The following is an 18,230-nucleotide window of genomic DNA, read 5'->3' as shown; positions in this document are numbered from 1 at the left end:
TGGCGGGAGGACGGTGGGTGCTGGGTGTGAGGGAGATGGCAGGACGGTGGGTGCTGGGTGTGAGGGAGATGGTGGGAGGACAGTGGGTGCTGGGTGTGAGGGAGATGGCGGGAGGGCTGTGATGGTGGCGGCACAGGCCGCCCCTCACGAGTGCTCCCATAGCTCCCTCTCGGAGGCGCAGTGGCGCCGCCTGCCGCCGTTACCAAGCAAGCGGGGTGAACGGCTGGCGCGGCCCCGTGCCGCCATGGTGGGGCAGCTGCGGTCCGTCTACGAGGGGAAGTTCACCGTCAGGTTTCCCGAGCTGCCGGCCGTGAGTGCCGTCATCGAAGGGGGTCCCACTGTTGCCTCAGAGCCACCCGCCCACTCTCTGTGCCTTTTTGAGTTCGGGTTCTCACCTTAGACAGGTGCACTCTTCGCTGGGTAAAAAACTGTGTGGACAGCCGAGCCCAGAGAGTTGTGGTGAATGGAGTTAAATCCAGTTGGTGGCCGGTCACAAGTGGTGTTCCCCAGGGCTCAGTTTTGGGGCCAGTCTTCTTTAATATCTTTGTTGATGATCTGGATGAGGGGATTGAGTACTCCCTCAACAAGGTTGCAGATGACACCAAGTTGCGTGGGAGTGTTGATCTGCTCGAGGACAGGAAGGCTCTGCAGAGGGATCTGGACAGGCTGGATCGATGGGTCCAGGCCAATGGTATGAGGTTCAACAAGGCCAAGTGCTGAGTCCTACACTTGGGTCGCAACAACCCCATGCAGTGCTACAGCCTGGGGAAGAGTGGCTGGAAAGCTGTCCTGTGGAAAAGGACCTGGGGGTGCTGGTTGATAGACGGCTAATATGAGCCAGCAGTGTGCCCAGGTGGCCAAGAAGGCCAACAGCACCCTGGCCTGTATCAGAAACAGTGTGGCCAGCAGGAGCAGGGAAGTGATCGTGCCCCTGTACTCGGCGCTGGTGAGGCCGCACCTCGAATCCTGTGTTCAGTTTTGGGCCCCTCACTGCAAGAAGGACATTGAGGTGCTGGAGCGTGTCCAGAGAAGGGCGACGAAGCTGGTGAGGGGTCTGGAGCACAAGTCTGATGAGGAGCGGCTGAGGGAACTGGGGTTGTTCAGTCTGGAGAGGAGGAGGCTGAGGGGAGACCTTATTGCTCTCTAGAATTCCCTGAAAGGGGGTTGCAGAGAGGCGGGTGTTGGTCTCTTCTCCCAAGTGACAAGTGATAGGACAAGAGGAAATGGCCTCAAAGTGCGCCAGGGGAGGTTCAGGCTGGATATTAGGAAATATTTCTTTACTGAGAGAGTGGTGAAGCATTGGAACAGACTGCCCAGGGAGGTGGTGGAGTCACCATCACTGGAGGTGTTCAAGGAATGTGTGGACGTGGCATTGCGGGACATGGTTTAGTGGGCGTGGTGGTGTGGGGTTGATGGTTGGACTTGATGATCTTACAGGTCTTTTCCAACCTTAATGATTCTGTGATTCTGTGGAGGAGGGGTAGTGTGTGGGGCGGGCAGGCATATCTTGCTGCGGTTCCCCCTCTCTCCTCCAAAAAATGCATATGGCTCCTTTTTTTCCCCCTTTTATCAAAACAGGGACAAGTAGACAACATCTCGTGCAAGGTGTCAGATCCGAATTTGACTAGTTGTGCTTGTTAGTACAATGGGTTTGGTTATGCCTTATTTTTTGACTGTATTATTTAGGATGGAAAGTTGCTTCCCACTGGTGATACAGCTGTGAGTTGCCTCACCAAGGTTTTACCCGGGGTGAGTTAGTTTTTCAGATGCTCTTTGTGATACTTTTGTAATGATTTCCCATCAGTGATTGTGCTTTGAGACTAGCCCTAAAAAAAACCCCAAATAATTGAAACCTTGGTCATTTCTGCTACATTCCTCCTCTTTAGAAACTACTATTTTTTTTTCGATGTTAGTTTTTGTCACATGGGATCATAGAGAACAGCTGGTAGGATTGTAAAACACTTCTGGCAGTTCTTTTTCACTCTGCGTGTTTCCAAAATTCACCACGCCTGCTTAGATGGGACTAAATAGAATTGGTTTAGACAGTTTTTGTCTGGTGATACAATTACACTGATTATATTAGGAATTACTATTACTTCTGATGGACGTCCTTCTTCTTTATCAAGGATGCCCCTCAGAATTGTGCTTCCTACTGGCCCTTCCCCATGCTCCTGATGAGTCAGAGGGTACTGAGACACAAACAGATACCTTAAATAGCAGCTCTTTCTTTAAACGGGTAATTAAAAAAACCCAAAACTGTGATTAAAATAATTTCTGAAATTGCTGCGCTGATGGTGGAATTGTTGTAAATCAGGTTAAAGGTTTCTGAAGGTGATAAATGTAACATGTACATTTGATGAAGTATACATAAGAAGCTGTTACGCATCTTCAAGATGGAACCAGATAGTTGAAAGTTAGCAACTCTCTTACTACTTCTCTTGCCGGTTTGATAAAATTTAGGCTGGGCTGTGTTGACTTTATGCTCAGAATATCAGCATCTACAGGAGCGTAAGCATGTGTTACAGCCCTAAAACGTCCTCATATTTTGTTCTTACCTCTGTGGAATCACACCGAAATGGCTGCAGTACATTTTCTTTTCATTAGTATTTTGTGAATATCTGGTGTAAAATTGTTTTTGCTTTGCCTTTTGTATAGCCCATTACTCCAACTACTGTGCGAAAGTTTCAAAATACAACAAATCCAGCTCCTGGTGTTGAAAGAATGTTCTGTGACAGAGCAGATGATCCTGACATTGGAGCTCGCTTGACACATGGCATAGAGTCACGTTCTTCACTCAGTGTAAGAATGTGACTCCTCACTCAGTGTAAGAATATGACTCCTTTACTTTTGTTTAAGAATGGACTGCTTAACAACATCCTTAATAAGAGCAACTGATTTCTTCATAGTCAGGGATAAAGGTAGATAGCTGAGTGATTTACACTGCACCATTTCACCGCTGTTGCGGATTACCTGAATTCTGAGGTCATTTCATAGGATTTAATTAGCATGATTGAAATAGGAAAACACTTGAAGTTCAGTGAGTTTTATCTTATCAGTGACTTAATTTTTGCAATGACTACTGAATTATTAATTTAATTTCAACATTTAAATTAATGAACAGTCTTCTACCCACAAATGTTGCTGTTTTCTTCTTAGCAAAGGAAGAGTTCTCCTAGTTCAAGAGAACTGCTATCTGAGAATGTGCTTATAGTTCAGTGTAATTATTACATATTCTTTCTTACCTTTGAGTTGAAACTGATTTTGTTAGCTAAAAAGTGATGTTTTGAATATGTCAGACTATTTTGTGTGTATTCTTTACTTCAGAAATCATTTTTGTAACCTGTAATCAGACAACTGAAGAGATCATTGGTGATTTCGTCACATAATTATTGTTCAAATCTCTAAAATTAAGTTGTGTTAGTCAAATACACTTTTATGAAGAAGTTGAGGCAAAGAGGAGTTCAGATCTCAAAAATAAGTCTTCAGGTTGAAACACATAAGTCCTGATATTAGAGGATGTTGAGTAGGAGATTTATTAGGCATATCCAAAATGAAAAAAAAATCAGTTCTTGATGTCCCTCCTCAGAAGCTTTATGTTGAATGGATTGCTTTGTTTAGCCTGTACTGTCTGTTGAAGACTGTTTCACTTTGCATTGTTAATTAAATATTAACTGGAGGAATAGTTGGAATCTTAGTGAGTTCTCCAAGTGTGCGTTTTGATCAACTGTATTTAGTACTACTTTTTTCAATAATTCTTTGTATAACATTCAACAAGAGTCTAATAATAAACCCTCTCTAGAGTTCCCATTACTTTGATGGGTAGCCTGAAAAATCAAATTACTTGGGAAGATCAATATACCTTGTTTTGACATTTTTCAAACTTTTTTTTTTTGAGATTTTTTTTTCCCCTTGAAGTTGCCCTAATTTTATAAGTAACTTCTATTGTCCCAAGCCCAGTGTGTATATGGAAAAAAAAATTGTCCAACCTAGTGCTAAGCTTTGAAAACCCTGGTGAAGTAATTTCTCTTGGTATGTTGTTTTAGGATGCAATATTAGTGTATATCTTGAAATATTATCTTTAAATTCTGCATCGGCAGAATTGGGAGTAGCTGTTTAGAGAATAGATAGTCTTAACTGCTAGATAATAGATGTTTTTAATCATAAGCACCAGGAGTCTTTGTTCCAAAGATGTTGTAGCTATAATCATGTTCACACTAAAGTTTTGGTCATGTTATAATTTGACTATAGTTTCTAATATACGCTAAGAGCAAAACTCACGTAAAAATAAAAAGTTCTGTCTCACAGTATGTATTTAATTTAGCTGGAGATTTAACATAGCATTGGTTATTAGTGGTCTTCTTTCAAAATACAGTTTTGTTTTGCAACTTGGTAGATAAAATTACATCAGTGTAATCATATAAGATCTCATTAGAATACTTATGATCAAACTTTTGTTTATGTGTGTGTGAGGGGATAGCCATATAGATGTGTGAATGATTGAAATTTGCTGGTTTTCCTGCCTCTTGTGTTGTTTGTGATTTGTTTAGGCAGCTTCATTGATAAATCCACTTCCTAAAACTAATTTTCAACAAAAAATACAAGACAAAAAAGAAGCAATCTACTTTAGTAATCGTCAAGCATCCTTGGGCAGATCACATAACCAAGCTTCTATGTTACCTAAGGGCTTGGATATAATTAATACTACATTTGGAACAAAGGTCATCCAAGGTAGGAAAATTTAACATTAAAACATATTTCTTCTAAATACAAGATAATCTGCAATTTAGTGTCTAGCACCTATTCTGTTTCCAACAATTCCAGCTTAATAGAAAAGTTACTATTACAGCATTTATTGAAAGGCATAAAAATGTACTAGTATTTTTTAGTTACAATGAAGAAACAAGCAGCTGAGAACATTTGGTAACTAGTAGGGCTTTTGGCTCTGTTCCAGATCTGTAGATTTCCCTGGAGAACTGTTTAGGTAGCTGACAACTTACCTCCCTTTTCCCAACTATTCTAATACGCCTAATACAAGGTATTACCTTGACCTCTGAATCTTTCCTCCATAGATTGGAGCAAATCACATATGTGTTGACTATGTAGCTCTCTTGCAACAGTTATGTTAATCTCAGTTTCTGTGATATTTTTTTTTTCCCTAGTCCCATGTCATTGTGCTGTAAGATTCCTATAGATTGATTAGAAATGTGGTAAGAAATATTCTTCTTCCACAGTATTAGCATCTTCTCTAACAAGATACTGTTTAAAATTAAGAACCAACGAAACAAAACCCTTACCTCCCCCAACCATATATTTATTTCTTACTTTCCAGATGTATCAGCTGGACACCTCATAAATCTGCCAAAAACTTTTGAGGAAGTGGATAAAGAAGCCAGAGAAGGACATGATCTGTACGTTGTGTCACACAATGATTATCATGTGGGTAAGTTCAAAGGCTAAGAAACCACATAAAAGGTTCTAAAATAAAAAAAGGTAATTGTTCCTCTTTGTGTCTTCAATGCATATTGTATGCTATTTTTTGAGATATAATCTATTACTTTTTACTACTGTATTAATATAATACAAATTCTTTTTAAAAGTAATGATGTGAAAAAAATACTTACATGCGACTGAGAGAGCATGACCTGTTTCTAGAACTGTAGATCACTGTGGTGGGTGTATTATTAGACAGTATAAGAACTTAATGAAGAAGTTGGAAGCCTGATTTCTTTTGGGTGCTATTTGGAAAGCAAAGTGTATCCAGGAAACTAGAAACTCGTAGATGCCCTGGTTGCTTATTGAGTTTGGCATTGTCTATGCCACTGACAGCAATCTCGGGCTGAAAGCCACAGACTCAGAGCCCAACCCATTCCAGTACTTTCACCTCTGGTACCTCTCTTTTATCAGGATCCAAACAGAATTTCAGGGCAGTTAGACTTTCTGATGGGGAGCTCAGCATCAAGCTCTGGTTACAAGGAATTTCAGGCTGCTGACTGGCTCCCTGGAATGCAGGTTCCTCAACCTACAGCATCCTGCCTGTGAGTCTGTCCCACAGCCTCTGTCTCTGTCCTTCCAGTGGGCTGTGCCTCCACTGCTTCAGCCTCTGGGGGCTGTACTTGTGTGAAGTGGTCTGCGCAGGGATGGTTACCCTTTATCTCATAGATCTGCACAGGATCAGAGTGACAAATAGCACTCTGAAATGCAGTGCACATATTATTTTTGCAGCCACTTCTATTTTTCCCAGTTCCATCATTTCCACTTAGGCTGAGAGACTTACATTGCTGCTCTGTAAGGTTAGCAGTATGATAAAATTGCTCATTGTGCTAGTACCAACAGTTTTGTAGGTGTAGGCCAAATATGTAAGAAACTGCAATACAGATATTCAGTTGTAATAATGTAAATTTTACATGGAGGCAGTCACATAGAAGTCAAAATATAGTACTGTGTTCTCTCACTGAGAAATTCTAGTACAAGTACTACTGGTATAAATTGGCCAAACTTCTAATTTTATTTCCCCTCTTCCCCACCGTTCTTAGGTGTTCTAGTGGAATTATTCATTATCTGTTTCCGTCTCCTTTGTAACTTCCATCCACAAGATCATGGAGAGGCCAAGCCAAAAACAGACAGACAGCAAAAAAGAGTCAACTATGTGCCCCAGTTTTGAACAATAACACAAAAATTCCATGCTGCCATACAGTGAGAGGAAGCCCTTATTAGAAAGCATGGAGTGAATAATATTTTTTGAAAGTTCTATTTGCCATTCTCTTCAAAAGGTGATTGAAAAGAGCTTGAAGAAACAGAATGACATTTTTTTCTGTGACAAGAAACATGCGCTTGCAGCTCACTTACATAGAGTAGTCTATGTGATATTCTTGTATGTGGAACTTTATTTTATAGGCAAGACTGGATTAACAGATTAATGAACAAGTAGGGTAATATCTTGTTTACAGTGAAGTCAGTGGCAAAATTTCCATTGAAGTCAACATAGCAGGAGTATATCTGGAAGTGCAACACCTCAAAAACATTTTTTTTCCTTTTAGCATTTTCTTTTAACAAATAGTAAATTAAATGGTACACATCTCTGCTCAGGTACGGACATTATAAAGTGATTTGATTGCATGACCCTCACTACTTAGGCTACCTGGTATTTTTTCATTAAGTCTGTTGGGCTTGTCTTTAGTCAGACATAAAAAGACCTACAACTGTTTTACCCCTGAAGCAGTTTTTGCTTTTTATTTTGTTTTTTATCTTCACTTTTGATACTGAAATTATTCCTATCTATTTAATAAACATGGGCAATGCAAATTAGTTATCTTTAATTGAACAGAATTGTTAAGTAGCTATTTGCTTTTGTTCCTTCATTATTTTGTCTTAAGAATGAAGATACTTAGTACATTTTTCTTCCTGAGGTGTTTTAGACAGCTTGAAACACTTATTTTTCCACAGGGGAATCAATAAATAGGAAGTATGATTCGCCAAACTTCAGCGAGTCTTTTGTTTATAGACTAGAAACCCCTCACTTTAAAGATGGGTGAAGTGTATCCAAATCACAGAATCACAGAATCATTAAGGTTGGAAAAGACCTGTAAGATCATCAAGTCCAACCATCAACCCCACACTACCATGCCCACTAAACCATGTCCCACAATGCCACGTCTACACGTTCCTTGAACACCTCCAGTGATGGTGACTCCACCACTTCCCTGGGCAGCCTGTTCCAATGTTTGACCACTCTCTCAGTAAAGAACTATTTCCTAATATCCAGCCTAAACCTCCCCTGGTGCAACTTGAGGCCATTTCTTCTTGTCCTGTCGCTAGTCACTTGGGAGAAGAGACCAACACCCACCTCTCTGCAACCCCCTTTCAGGGAATTCTAGAGAGCAATAAGGTCTCCCCTCAGCCTCCTCCTCTCCAGACTGAACAACCCCAGCTCTCTCAGCCGCTCCTCATAAGGCTTGTGCTCCAGACCCCTCACCAGCTTTGTTGCCCTTCTCTGGACACGCTCCAGCAACTCAATGTCCTCCTTGCAGTGAGGGGCCCAAAACTGAACACAGGATTCGAGGTGCGGCCTCACCAGCGCCGAGTACAGGGGCACGATCACTTCCCTACTCCTGCTGGCCACACTATTTCTGATACAGGCCAGGGTGCTGTTGGCCTTCTTGGCCACCTGGGCACACTGCTGGCTCATATTGAGCCGGCTGTCAACCAGCACCCCCAGGTCCTTTTCTGCAGGGCAGCTTTCCAGCCACTCTTCCCCCAGCCTGTTGCATGGGATTGTTGTGACCCAAGTGCAGGACCCGGCACTTGGCCTTGTTGAACCTCATACCATTGGCCTCAGCCCATCAATCCATCCTGTCCAGATCCCTCTGCAGAGCCTTCCTACCCTCAAGCAGGGTTAAAGGGGCTCTGTGATCTGCAATCGTAAGTTGCAATGAGTTAACTAGTTAATTAGTGGTGTGACTTCTGAAGAAGAGTCTTCCTATTGGAAGATAATTTTACATCTTACAATCCCATCCTTAGCTATATTGAACTGAATAGAAAATGCAAGAAGTAATTTTCAGAATAGTTTATCCAAATCAGTTCTACCGTACTATAACAGCACTTGGCATGTCTTTGGCATGACATAAAGACATCTTTGATTTCAAATAGCAGTATTTTTCAATTACTAAATTTGTGTTTGTCTTGCAGAGGAGTTGCTGTTTCCTTCTAATATATAATAATATTTTTTAATATTATTGAAAAATTGTTGAATATTGTTAAACAAATATGTGTGAGAGTTATTTTCATAATTTGTAGGAGGAGAGCAGCAAAAACTGTAACAAAACGAAGTGATGATTTCAAGGAAAAATTTCAACCTCAACTTGGAAAAGTGCTTGATCCATAAGTAAGCAAAGATACCTTCCAAGAAAAAAATTAATTCACATTTGCCAAGTCTCCAGTATCTTTTTCTGTCCTGGGTAAAAAGATAGAAACTGTGCGCTCAATGCTTCCACTTCAGCACTCAATTACAGAAAGGGACTTTCTACTTGCCTTAATTAGGCTGACAAGTACACAAGTTACTCATGAGGGCTGTATTATGCCTCCATGGTGAAGTTAAGTCTCACTGTTTAAATGGTCTATATCTGAATAGATCAAATTTGCACCAAGCAAATTACAAGCACACTGTAATGCTTCATTTTTTTTCCCCTGTCTTTTTTTCCGTTAGGAAGGTTTGAAAGAACTGAAATGTCTCACCTATCATTTGGGGATTTGACCATTTTACTTACTCTGACACTATTTTTGGTCATCTTTGTTACATCACCTGTGTTCTCACTTCATTACTTCCTTGGAAAAGGACATGGAACTAAATTGTGTTATTATCTAGCAGCATGTATCAATCTCAGTCGAATCATTACAATACTTCATAAACCTCAGGTGATCTGGAACAGCTTTTTAATTTTACATAACAGTGCTTATGAAGGGCTACAGTAGTCCTAAGGTACAGTGCAGTCAGGATCCAGCTGTGCTACAAATCTAGGGTTCCTGAATGTATACATAGATTGTCTTTGCAGATGCTCTGTATTTCTGCAAAATTGTATCTGAAGACTCACAAACAACATTATTGACTTTGGTAGTAAAATTTGATTTTAAGCTCAAGATCACAGGCTTAAGTAACTCTGGAGAACTATGCCTATAGTACCTGTAGGGAGTGAACACAAATGTGGGCCAGTTTTTCCTCTGCCCTTCACTGTGTCCTAGCTTAATGTGAAGTAGACCTGGAGTGTGAGCAACGTGAGGCAGTATGATCAGTCAGGGAATATGGGTTGCAGTGCAAGCTCAAACCCAGCACTAGTATTACAAGGCAGGTACAAGCTAACCTATTTTTTTTTAGTGAATTTTACACTATCCACATTCGATGTGTAATATGCAAATGATAAAAGAAAAATACACATAGTAGTTTTAGTTTACAGTGCTTCCATGTCTGTGTCATTTTTTTTGTTTGTTTGTTTTGTATTTTAGAACAAAGCACTGATTCTCTTTTCAATTTTGATGGACATTTCTGATTTATGTAACAGTTTTAATTATTAAACATAGAGATAAAATGAACATTGCATCTTTTTCAAATTAAGAAATAAACAAACAGTTCTTTAGTGTCACCAACAGCATCTTAATTTTTCTGGTAAATAAAACTGGGCCAAGTTTTCTGGATGGATATTGACTTGGATGCTGGTTTTGGTAGACACAAAATGTGAAGAAGCAGAGATGGGATTCAGTTTTTTGACTTTAGCCAAAAGTAGTTTATTTGGAGACATTATGTTATAAGGACTTTTCTCACTCATTTCTGTCATTGTCTTAGAAAACAAAAAAAATTAGCATAGAATGTTTTTCCTTTTAATGAATATAAATGTTCAAAAAGTTAATGTTTACATTTGGTTGTGTTACATTACAAACAGCAAATGTTCTAAACAGGTTTATAAAGCAATGCTTTTCTGCAATGGCAACTTTGAAGCAAGTGCTGATAAACAAATTCCAGGTGAACTATGTGTATCATCCCTAATTATATAACAGATTATAACTTTTTTTTTTTTAAATACTAGCATAGGGCTTACTTCAGCTATTAATAAACTATTTGACAATTAACAAAGAAATGTACTTATTGACAGGATAGCAGAAACTATGAATGTTCCCCCAGTCCATACATTTGGAATGTTACTCTGTCCAGATGTTCAGGGGCAGAATAAAATCTTATCTTGTTGATGAAACTATGCTGAAGCACTTACTGTTAGTCTTAGAGGCAAGGTACAAAATTTAACAGTGACAGTAAATTTTTGGAGGGAAAATTTGAGAAGAACTGAAGTTGCTAGTAGGAAAAAAATGAATGTCAGAAATAAAGAAACTTTAGTTTTTGGATTATCATGTTGGGGTTTTTTTTGGTTTTTTTACAGCCTCTGTATCTGAATGTAAACAAAATGGGAAACTCATATTGACATCTAAGTGACAAAGTTAAAATGGCTATTTAAATCAATTATGTGTCTTTCCTCTCAATGATTTTTCCAGCACTTTTATGAAAAGATTAAAAATAAAAAGCAATAAATAAGAATAATAAGTTTTTGAAGGTAGCAAGGAGACAGAAAACAGAATGAAAATAAAAAATTATTAATTTTCATTATGACAAAATTTTGAAAGCTAGTCAACTCAAATAGTCAATGTTAGGACTGATGGTGTTTTAACATTATGTTTAATAACTAGGGAATACAGTGAATAGTTAGGCAGCAAAAAATGTAAGTAAGTGGCTCAAAGTTATTTAATTAGTCAAGACCAGAGAAGGCTTGTTCAAATTCTGCATAAGCTTTTTTACATGATTTACTGTGTAGTGTAATAAAGTTAAATATTGTAAATGTGTAGGTATGCTTGTCCCATAAGGAACAGCACAAACAGCAGAAGGAACTGAACAATAAAATTTATTATCAACATGTAGAAAATAATGCATGTACATTGCTGTTAGAAGGGGATTAGGTGAGCTACTCCTGCTTGTTATTTCAGTTTGTTATGAACTACTTGCACTCTAAAAAGTGACCTTGGTGTCTCGGGGACTTGGATGAAGACTTTAGCTCAGTATGCCAAAGTTTTTAAAAATACTAATAAAGTTAGGATATGTAGAAAATGGGAAGAGTAACACAAAAATAGTACATTGTCTTTCTAGAAATCAATGGTATATAATTATCTAAAATATTACATTGACTTTCCCATTGGTTTTTGTAAGTATGCTGAAATATGACAGACTGGAAGTGATAGATTAATAATGTATGTTCTTTTGCTCTCAACTATCTGCACATCGAGTAAGTTTTACTGCTGTCAGAAGCTTTTGGAAGCAGTGGATGGATTTGTGAAGCTATATTAAGATGTTTCAAAATTTTTTATATTAACTGCACGTGAGTAGAGAAATCATCATATGGACCATTTGATCTTTTAATGAATTGGCCGTATCAGATGTTCAGCAGTGATGAAAATCAGCATCTCGAAACTGAAATTCTCCTTTTTTTTAAGACTGTAAGCCATTTTTTTAAAATGTCCGTTTTCTGTATATGCGGATCTAATTGAGGAAGTGTTTATTCTTGTAGGAGTTGGTGATCTTCTTCACTGCCAGGTTCTGTGTGAGTTCCTCTGTGGTAAAGACAGAGAGCTGTCTTGACTGCAGTTCGGCAAAGTTTGAAGAAAGTTAACTATGAGTATTTTGACATGTTACTAGAAGCATTCAGACATTATGATATGGTTAGTGCTTTGAAAAAGTATAAATGTAAAGGAATGTGTGACGTTAGCACTTCTGTGCTATGGAGATACAGACATGAAGAAACATAAGCATAGCAAGGCAAACATAAATGAAGACTATAAAGACATGGTAAATTCATAATTATTGTATGTTTAATCTACTGTGATACGCTATGGAATTAAAGAGAACAGTATTTGGAATATCCAAGTTAACAGTGAGCAAGGGACATCTGAGCAGGAATAATCTTTGCATTATTTGCTCTTCAAAATTTGATATTTCTTCTTAAAATAAAAATTGTTAAAGGGATTATGTTCATATTTTCTTCCAAGCTGTACTTTTTGACTGAGTCACCAATCATCAGAATTTCAGATCTTTTTTTCTTTCTGGAAAAAAAATTATAATTAACATTTCATATATAACATTAATTGTAATGTATACAGAATGATTGATGTCTTACTTTCAAAAGAAATCTTGGCTTTGCCTCCACATTTATGATTAGATTGTTATCTTGTCACTATACCCTGTCATACACTTTTACTCTCAAATCACTGTATTGTTTAAGTTGAAAATTATTTATTGACACTTTTATATTCAGATTTTTAATTTCTAAATTACTTTTTGTACTCAGCATTGTTACTCTTCTGAAATGGTGTGCCTGGTGGTCTACATATATGTGTGTGTGTGTTTATGTATTCCTTTTAGTGGAGCCTTTTTATAATGGCTGTTATAGCAACTGTTTTATTTTATTTATAACAGAATGGTGATGGAACAGTAGACAAGGACAACCTACGAAGGTCCTGTTTTCAGCTTAATCTGAATCTAGATGATGAGCTCCTGGATTCTTTCTTTGACTATTGTGATTTGGATAAAGATGGTCTGATTAATTATCTGGAGTTTGCAAACCTTCTGAACTGGAAAGACAAAATGTCTGTTAAAGAGTTTGAAGAAAAAATAATTACAAATAATTACAAAAGGTAGATGACTTAATATTGCCAAATTGTGGAGATGATCTTATTCTTACAACAGCTTTTGAAAAGGACGTTGCTGTTGTAGACTAGGTGCTTCTTTAGAAGGGTAGGATTTAGAGAGTGCATTTCGTCCTTGCCTGCCACCAGCAGAGCCTCAGATACAAATGTATATCAGAATCCTGGAGTTCTGTGTTACATGTTGAGAATGTCCCATAAATCAGGAGAAAGTAAAAAATCTCATAGTCATTATCAGAAATGCAGATTAATTATGTTACCTACTTTATAGTTTTTCAAGGATTCAAGCAATGGTTTTTACCTCTTAGCCTATAATGTGCTGATAATAAATCCTGGCTGTACCGTAACTTTTGTTTATAGGGAAAAAACTAGATGCTCCAGTTCTGCCTGAAGACACAAAGATTAATGCTGAGCCACTGCTGAAGCAGGAAGATTTTGTGTTAAAAGAACTGTGAAGTTCAGAAAAGACTCCAGAAATGCTTACAAGATCAACAGATCATGTATTTGCAAATTATCAAACAACTTCTCAGTATTATGCTGTAGTCGGTGGTCTCCCAACAACCTGTAAGTACAGTGGACTGTACTTCTCACTTCTGAGCATTATTTAAGACAAAATCAGGAACAAGTTTAAAAAGTATTGCTACAGGTTCTACTAATGTACAACAGTGAATTAATTTATCTAAAATAAGTTTGTTTAGGATTGTGGCTTGGAAGTTGGCATGGCTTGGATGTTTGGCATGGTTAATCCATTCAAAATGTGAAAGTTAATCTAGATGTCTTTGAGAAATTATGCTAGTATTTTTAGGAGAACAGTATCTTCTTAGAATCACCTAAAAATGTTTTCAGCTGGAAGTACTGGATAAGTGCTAGAATATTACTGCAAGATCTCCTGTTGTCATGCTTCATAATGTAGCTGAAGCTAGGAATTCAAAAAAGGTGAAAAAAGAGATGAGGAAGAAAATTATATAACTTCTTACTGAACCTACATGAGACTAAGTATCAAATTTGTTCTTCTTTCATACAAAATGTTTTATCCTCCCTGGCACTATCTTTACATACAGACTTTTCTGTGCTACCCGCTGATTGATTTCCACAGGTTATCCAGTGTGTGGTGTTCCAACTATTCGTTCAGATATTCCTGCTCCTCGAATTCGCTGCATCAGTGACAGAACTAATTATGGTGATGAGGCCAATGCTTATGCATTATTGCTCCCTTCTGTCTTCAGTCAAAAGGGAGTGTGTGAAATAGACTTTTTTAAAACAAGACCAAAGGCAGAGATATAGTGCATTTCCTCAGAATATTCTTCCAAGATAAATGTACCTCTAGCCATGTGGGAGTGGAAAGTCATATTATCAAATAAACAGGTTGTAAAATTCATTGTTGCAACTTTACCATCTTTCTTTACATCCATTCAACTATCTGAAAAATATGTACTCTTCACATTCAAAGTTATTCATAAAGGTGGTAGATAATAATTTTATTGAGATACAACTTCAATAAGTAATATAAGGAAGTACGTCAGGTTGTTGCTGCTCAAATGCTGTGTTGAATGAGGGTTGGTTATTAACCTAGGGCTTAAGGGTCTATGACTCATTATTTCTGCAGTGTGAGAAGAGCAGAGCAGTTGTGAAATTTCCATCCTTGGACATACTTAGATTTCTGAGTCAGGTCCCAAGCAACATGGTTTAATGGTAAAGTTAGCCCTGCTTTGATTATGTGGTTGGATGGATGATGTCCAGACATCTCTTCCAACCTAAGTTATTCTATGACTAGGTGTCTTAAAAAGCCCCACAAGAAGATTTTTACAGGTGTGTAAAACTAGTTTCTATCACAGAGGAATGTTCAGTGGAAAATTTTACCTAAGGTCTCTCTCCTCAAACAAACTTGCAGGTTTTGCTAATGGCAAATTCAGCAACCTGCTTGAATATATCTTTTAAGTGCTCTGCTGAGTTAGGGTTGTAGGCTCAGATCTGCAAAGGACTTGTGCAGTGATAGAGGGTATAGGGAGTCACAGACCAATGCTGTGCCATCTCATGTTTCTGAAGAGGAAGATAGGACATGAGACTGTAGGGACTTACTTGGGGACTCTATGATTTTTCTGTCTGATATCTCTGGGGGCTGCTGCCACTCTGTTATCTCACAGCCCAGAGTTCCTCCCACATAAATGCTACAACAACTTTGCTTCTTCTTCAGTATTGTTTACTCTTGCTTCTACATATGTATGCATTTTCTAGTAAAAAAATATTAAGAGACAACTTCATTACCTGAAATAGAATTTATGGGATAATTGTAACAAATGTGAAATTCCAATCTAAAATGAAAAAAGAAGCCTTGACAACCTCTCCCTCTCTACTAGTCATTATATTCGATATTCAGTCACATTTGAAAATGGATCTGGAACTTGAGTATGTATTTTACAGAAAAGAATGTTGCTAATTAGTGGCAGGGGATGTAAAAGGTGGGGTGTCATGTTGTACACATGTCTATAGAACGGCCTGTCAGAATGTCATGTACATGAGCATTTAGCATTTTATAGTCTAGCTCTGAAGCAGGAAATCCGTGCATGCGGAATATAGCTAACAGTAAATAGAATTCATGCTTCATTGAGAAGCCCATTATACCTGTCAAGCACTAGATAGAACTCTTCTCTGAAGTTATAATGTGGCCTGAGATGTCATACTCCATTGTAGACTATACAGGGTATACAGAGTTCAGTACAGAACCACCTCTGAGTGTGTTAAATCACCCTATACTCATGAAATGGATTGTTTCAGTGTTTTAGTGATGGTTTTTGATTTATTTTCATATGGAGCATTAATATTTTCAAACATGTAATAGCTAATGAAATTATCATATCAAAGCCCAGAGTCATGTAATACTACCAGTTTTTGTATAGGCCTGTAGAAATGAATGTGAATTCTGACTACAAAGCAGTTTCATGAGGTGACTTTTCATGTTATAAAAGAATAAAATAGTTCCAGGGCCTGCTATTTTCTTCACTGGAATGTGTCCTAGTCTATTGAATAGAACAGAAGGTATGTAACTGAGCAATAGTGTGTAATTTATATTCAACATTATCATGTTGATAATAGGTAAGGGTCAGTTTAACCCCACACAGAATCACAGAATCACAGAATCACTACGGTTGGAAAAGACCTGTAAGATCATCAAGTCCAACCTGAAAAAAAAAAAAACAAAAACAAAACACCACCACACAACAACAACAAGCCACAACACACCAAAAACCAACCCACCCACCACCCGTCTGCACACTTGGTAGTCTGGTTTAGTCAGTGATTATTTTATGGCTATTAATGAGCCAGGACAAAGCTGTATTTTAATGTGGTGAAAGTGAGTTATGAGAGCATGTAGTTCTTTATGGTCCCTGCAGTGGTATCCTGTAATGAAATATTGCTTTTAGTTTAACTTTAAAATTTCACTAGCTTATTGAAGACATTAGCTCAAATCTGGTTTGTCTTCCTCATGAGTAATATTATTCATTTAACTGAAACAACACCTATGCTTAAAGAAACAAAATTTAGTCCATGTTTTCCTTCTGTAACTTCAGCTGGCATAAACTGTCATAGATTTATTGGCTAAGATGAAGCTGCAGATTTGCTGTACTATGGATCAGGCCTATATTTATACAAAAGACAGTTTTAGAGAAAGATGACAAACAAGGTGGATTTGACTGTGTTAAAGGTCTTACTTTATCAAAGCATGCATAAAATCTCCAGAGCATAAATATAACACACATGCACACACACGATATAATTGAAGAAGCCAAATGTTTTGCTAATACTAACAAAAGCACGAGTTGTGTCAATATTATTCTAAAGCCACCTTCCTGTAATGAGTCAACAGGTCAGTGTAATGAGGCATGCAGCAGGAAGCATCCAAGTGAGAATATATGGTAAAAAAAAAATTCTGCTGAATTACTTTGGTGTAAAACTATAGCGAGACCCAAAGTTGATGTGAACCATTTCATTGTAGTCACTTCACCCATTTATCTGTACCAACTGAAGATCTTGTGTGTAGTATTCTTGCTGTGAAATGCAGACATGAATATAATGTGATTTATGTCGATAACTGCGAACATTAAAAACACAGTGGATAAACAGGACTTGACTTAGGGCTTTTAAAAAAGTTTACTTTTCCCTGAATTTTCTGTGTTCCATTTTTCCAATGTTGAAGTTGCATCAGCATTATTAACTAAAGACAATTTTGTACACCACAGCTTTCATCCCAATAAGATTTGGACCTACTTAAATAGGAACTTTGGATAAAGATGCAGGATGTGGTCTGTAGTTTTTATTTAAGAGTGGGAAAATATTCTTTGGCAAAGAATAATATTGCTAATATATGTAAAAGCCAGACTTTTTAATATAGTTTGAAGAAAATGCTGACCAGAATTACATGAATTGTATTATTTTGTAGATTGCACGAATTCTCCACAACATTGGCGTGAACATTTCAGATGAAAGGTTTGAAGAGATATGGAAGCAAGCCTGTATGAAATATCAGAAGGAAGAGGTTTGTGTAGAAAGCATCAGGAATGTACTGGATGAAATGCATGTATCACACACAAAAACCAGTTGCTAATTCTAGTCTTCGGGCATTGCATTTACATTTATTTGAATTGACATCAGTCATAATTCTGATGCTGAATACAATAAGCATTTTAAATAAGGTGTGTTTACAGAACTGGAATTCACTGTTTATTGTCTTTCTGAATAGTGGGTTCACCACATATATATGAATCTTTCTGTTATCATTGCAGTTACTAGGAACTGATACCTGTAGGAATAAAAGAGGATACATTATTTTTGTGAATGGAATTCAAATGTTTATCTTACATTCTTTATTTTATCTTTTTTACAGTGTTTCTAAATCTAAATAATAATAATATTTCAAACATGGACACATTTTGCATTTTTGAATTTACTTTTTTTCTCTTATAAACGGAAGGACACTTTTGAAAGTACTTAATATAAATGTT

The 18,230-nt window shown here is 37.6% G+C and overlaps 1 protein-coding gene across 1 annotated transcript; it reads left to right on the top strand.

The window, feature by feature from the left end:
• Window positions 1–244: 244 nt before the first annotated feature.
• Window positions 245–17,833, top strand: EFHB (EF-hand domain family member B). The gene is given in 15 exon segments (XM_059818993.1): window positions 245–310; window positions 1,687–1,749; window positions 2,656–2,799; window positions 4,548–4,728; window positions 5,330–5,440; window positions 7,444–7,568; window positions 8,399–8,418; window positions 8,794–8,877; window positions 10,641–10,701; window positions 12,080–12,158; window positions 12,161–12,249; window positions 13,004–13,209; window positions 13,589–13,794; window positions 14,327–14,512; window positions 17,673–17,833. Coding segments are annotated over 15 exon segments (1,782 nt in total).
• Window positions 17,834–18,230: the final 397 nt, after the last annotated feature.

This window comes from Gavia stellata, chromosome 6 (genome assembly GCF_030936135.1).
Source record: "Gavia stellata isolate bGavSte3 chromosome 6, bGavSte3.hap2, whole genome shotgun sequence".
NCBI classification, from domain to species: Eukaryota; Metazoa; Chordata; class Aves; order Gaviiformes; family Gaviidae; genus Gavia; species Gavia stellata.
Note: the sequence above shows the minus strand (reverse complement) of the source record. Positions and strands in the feature narration are given on the sequence as shown.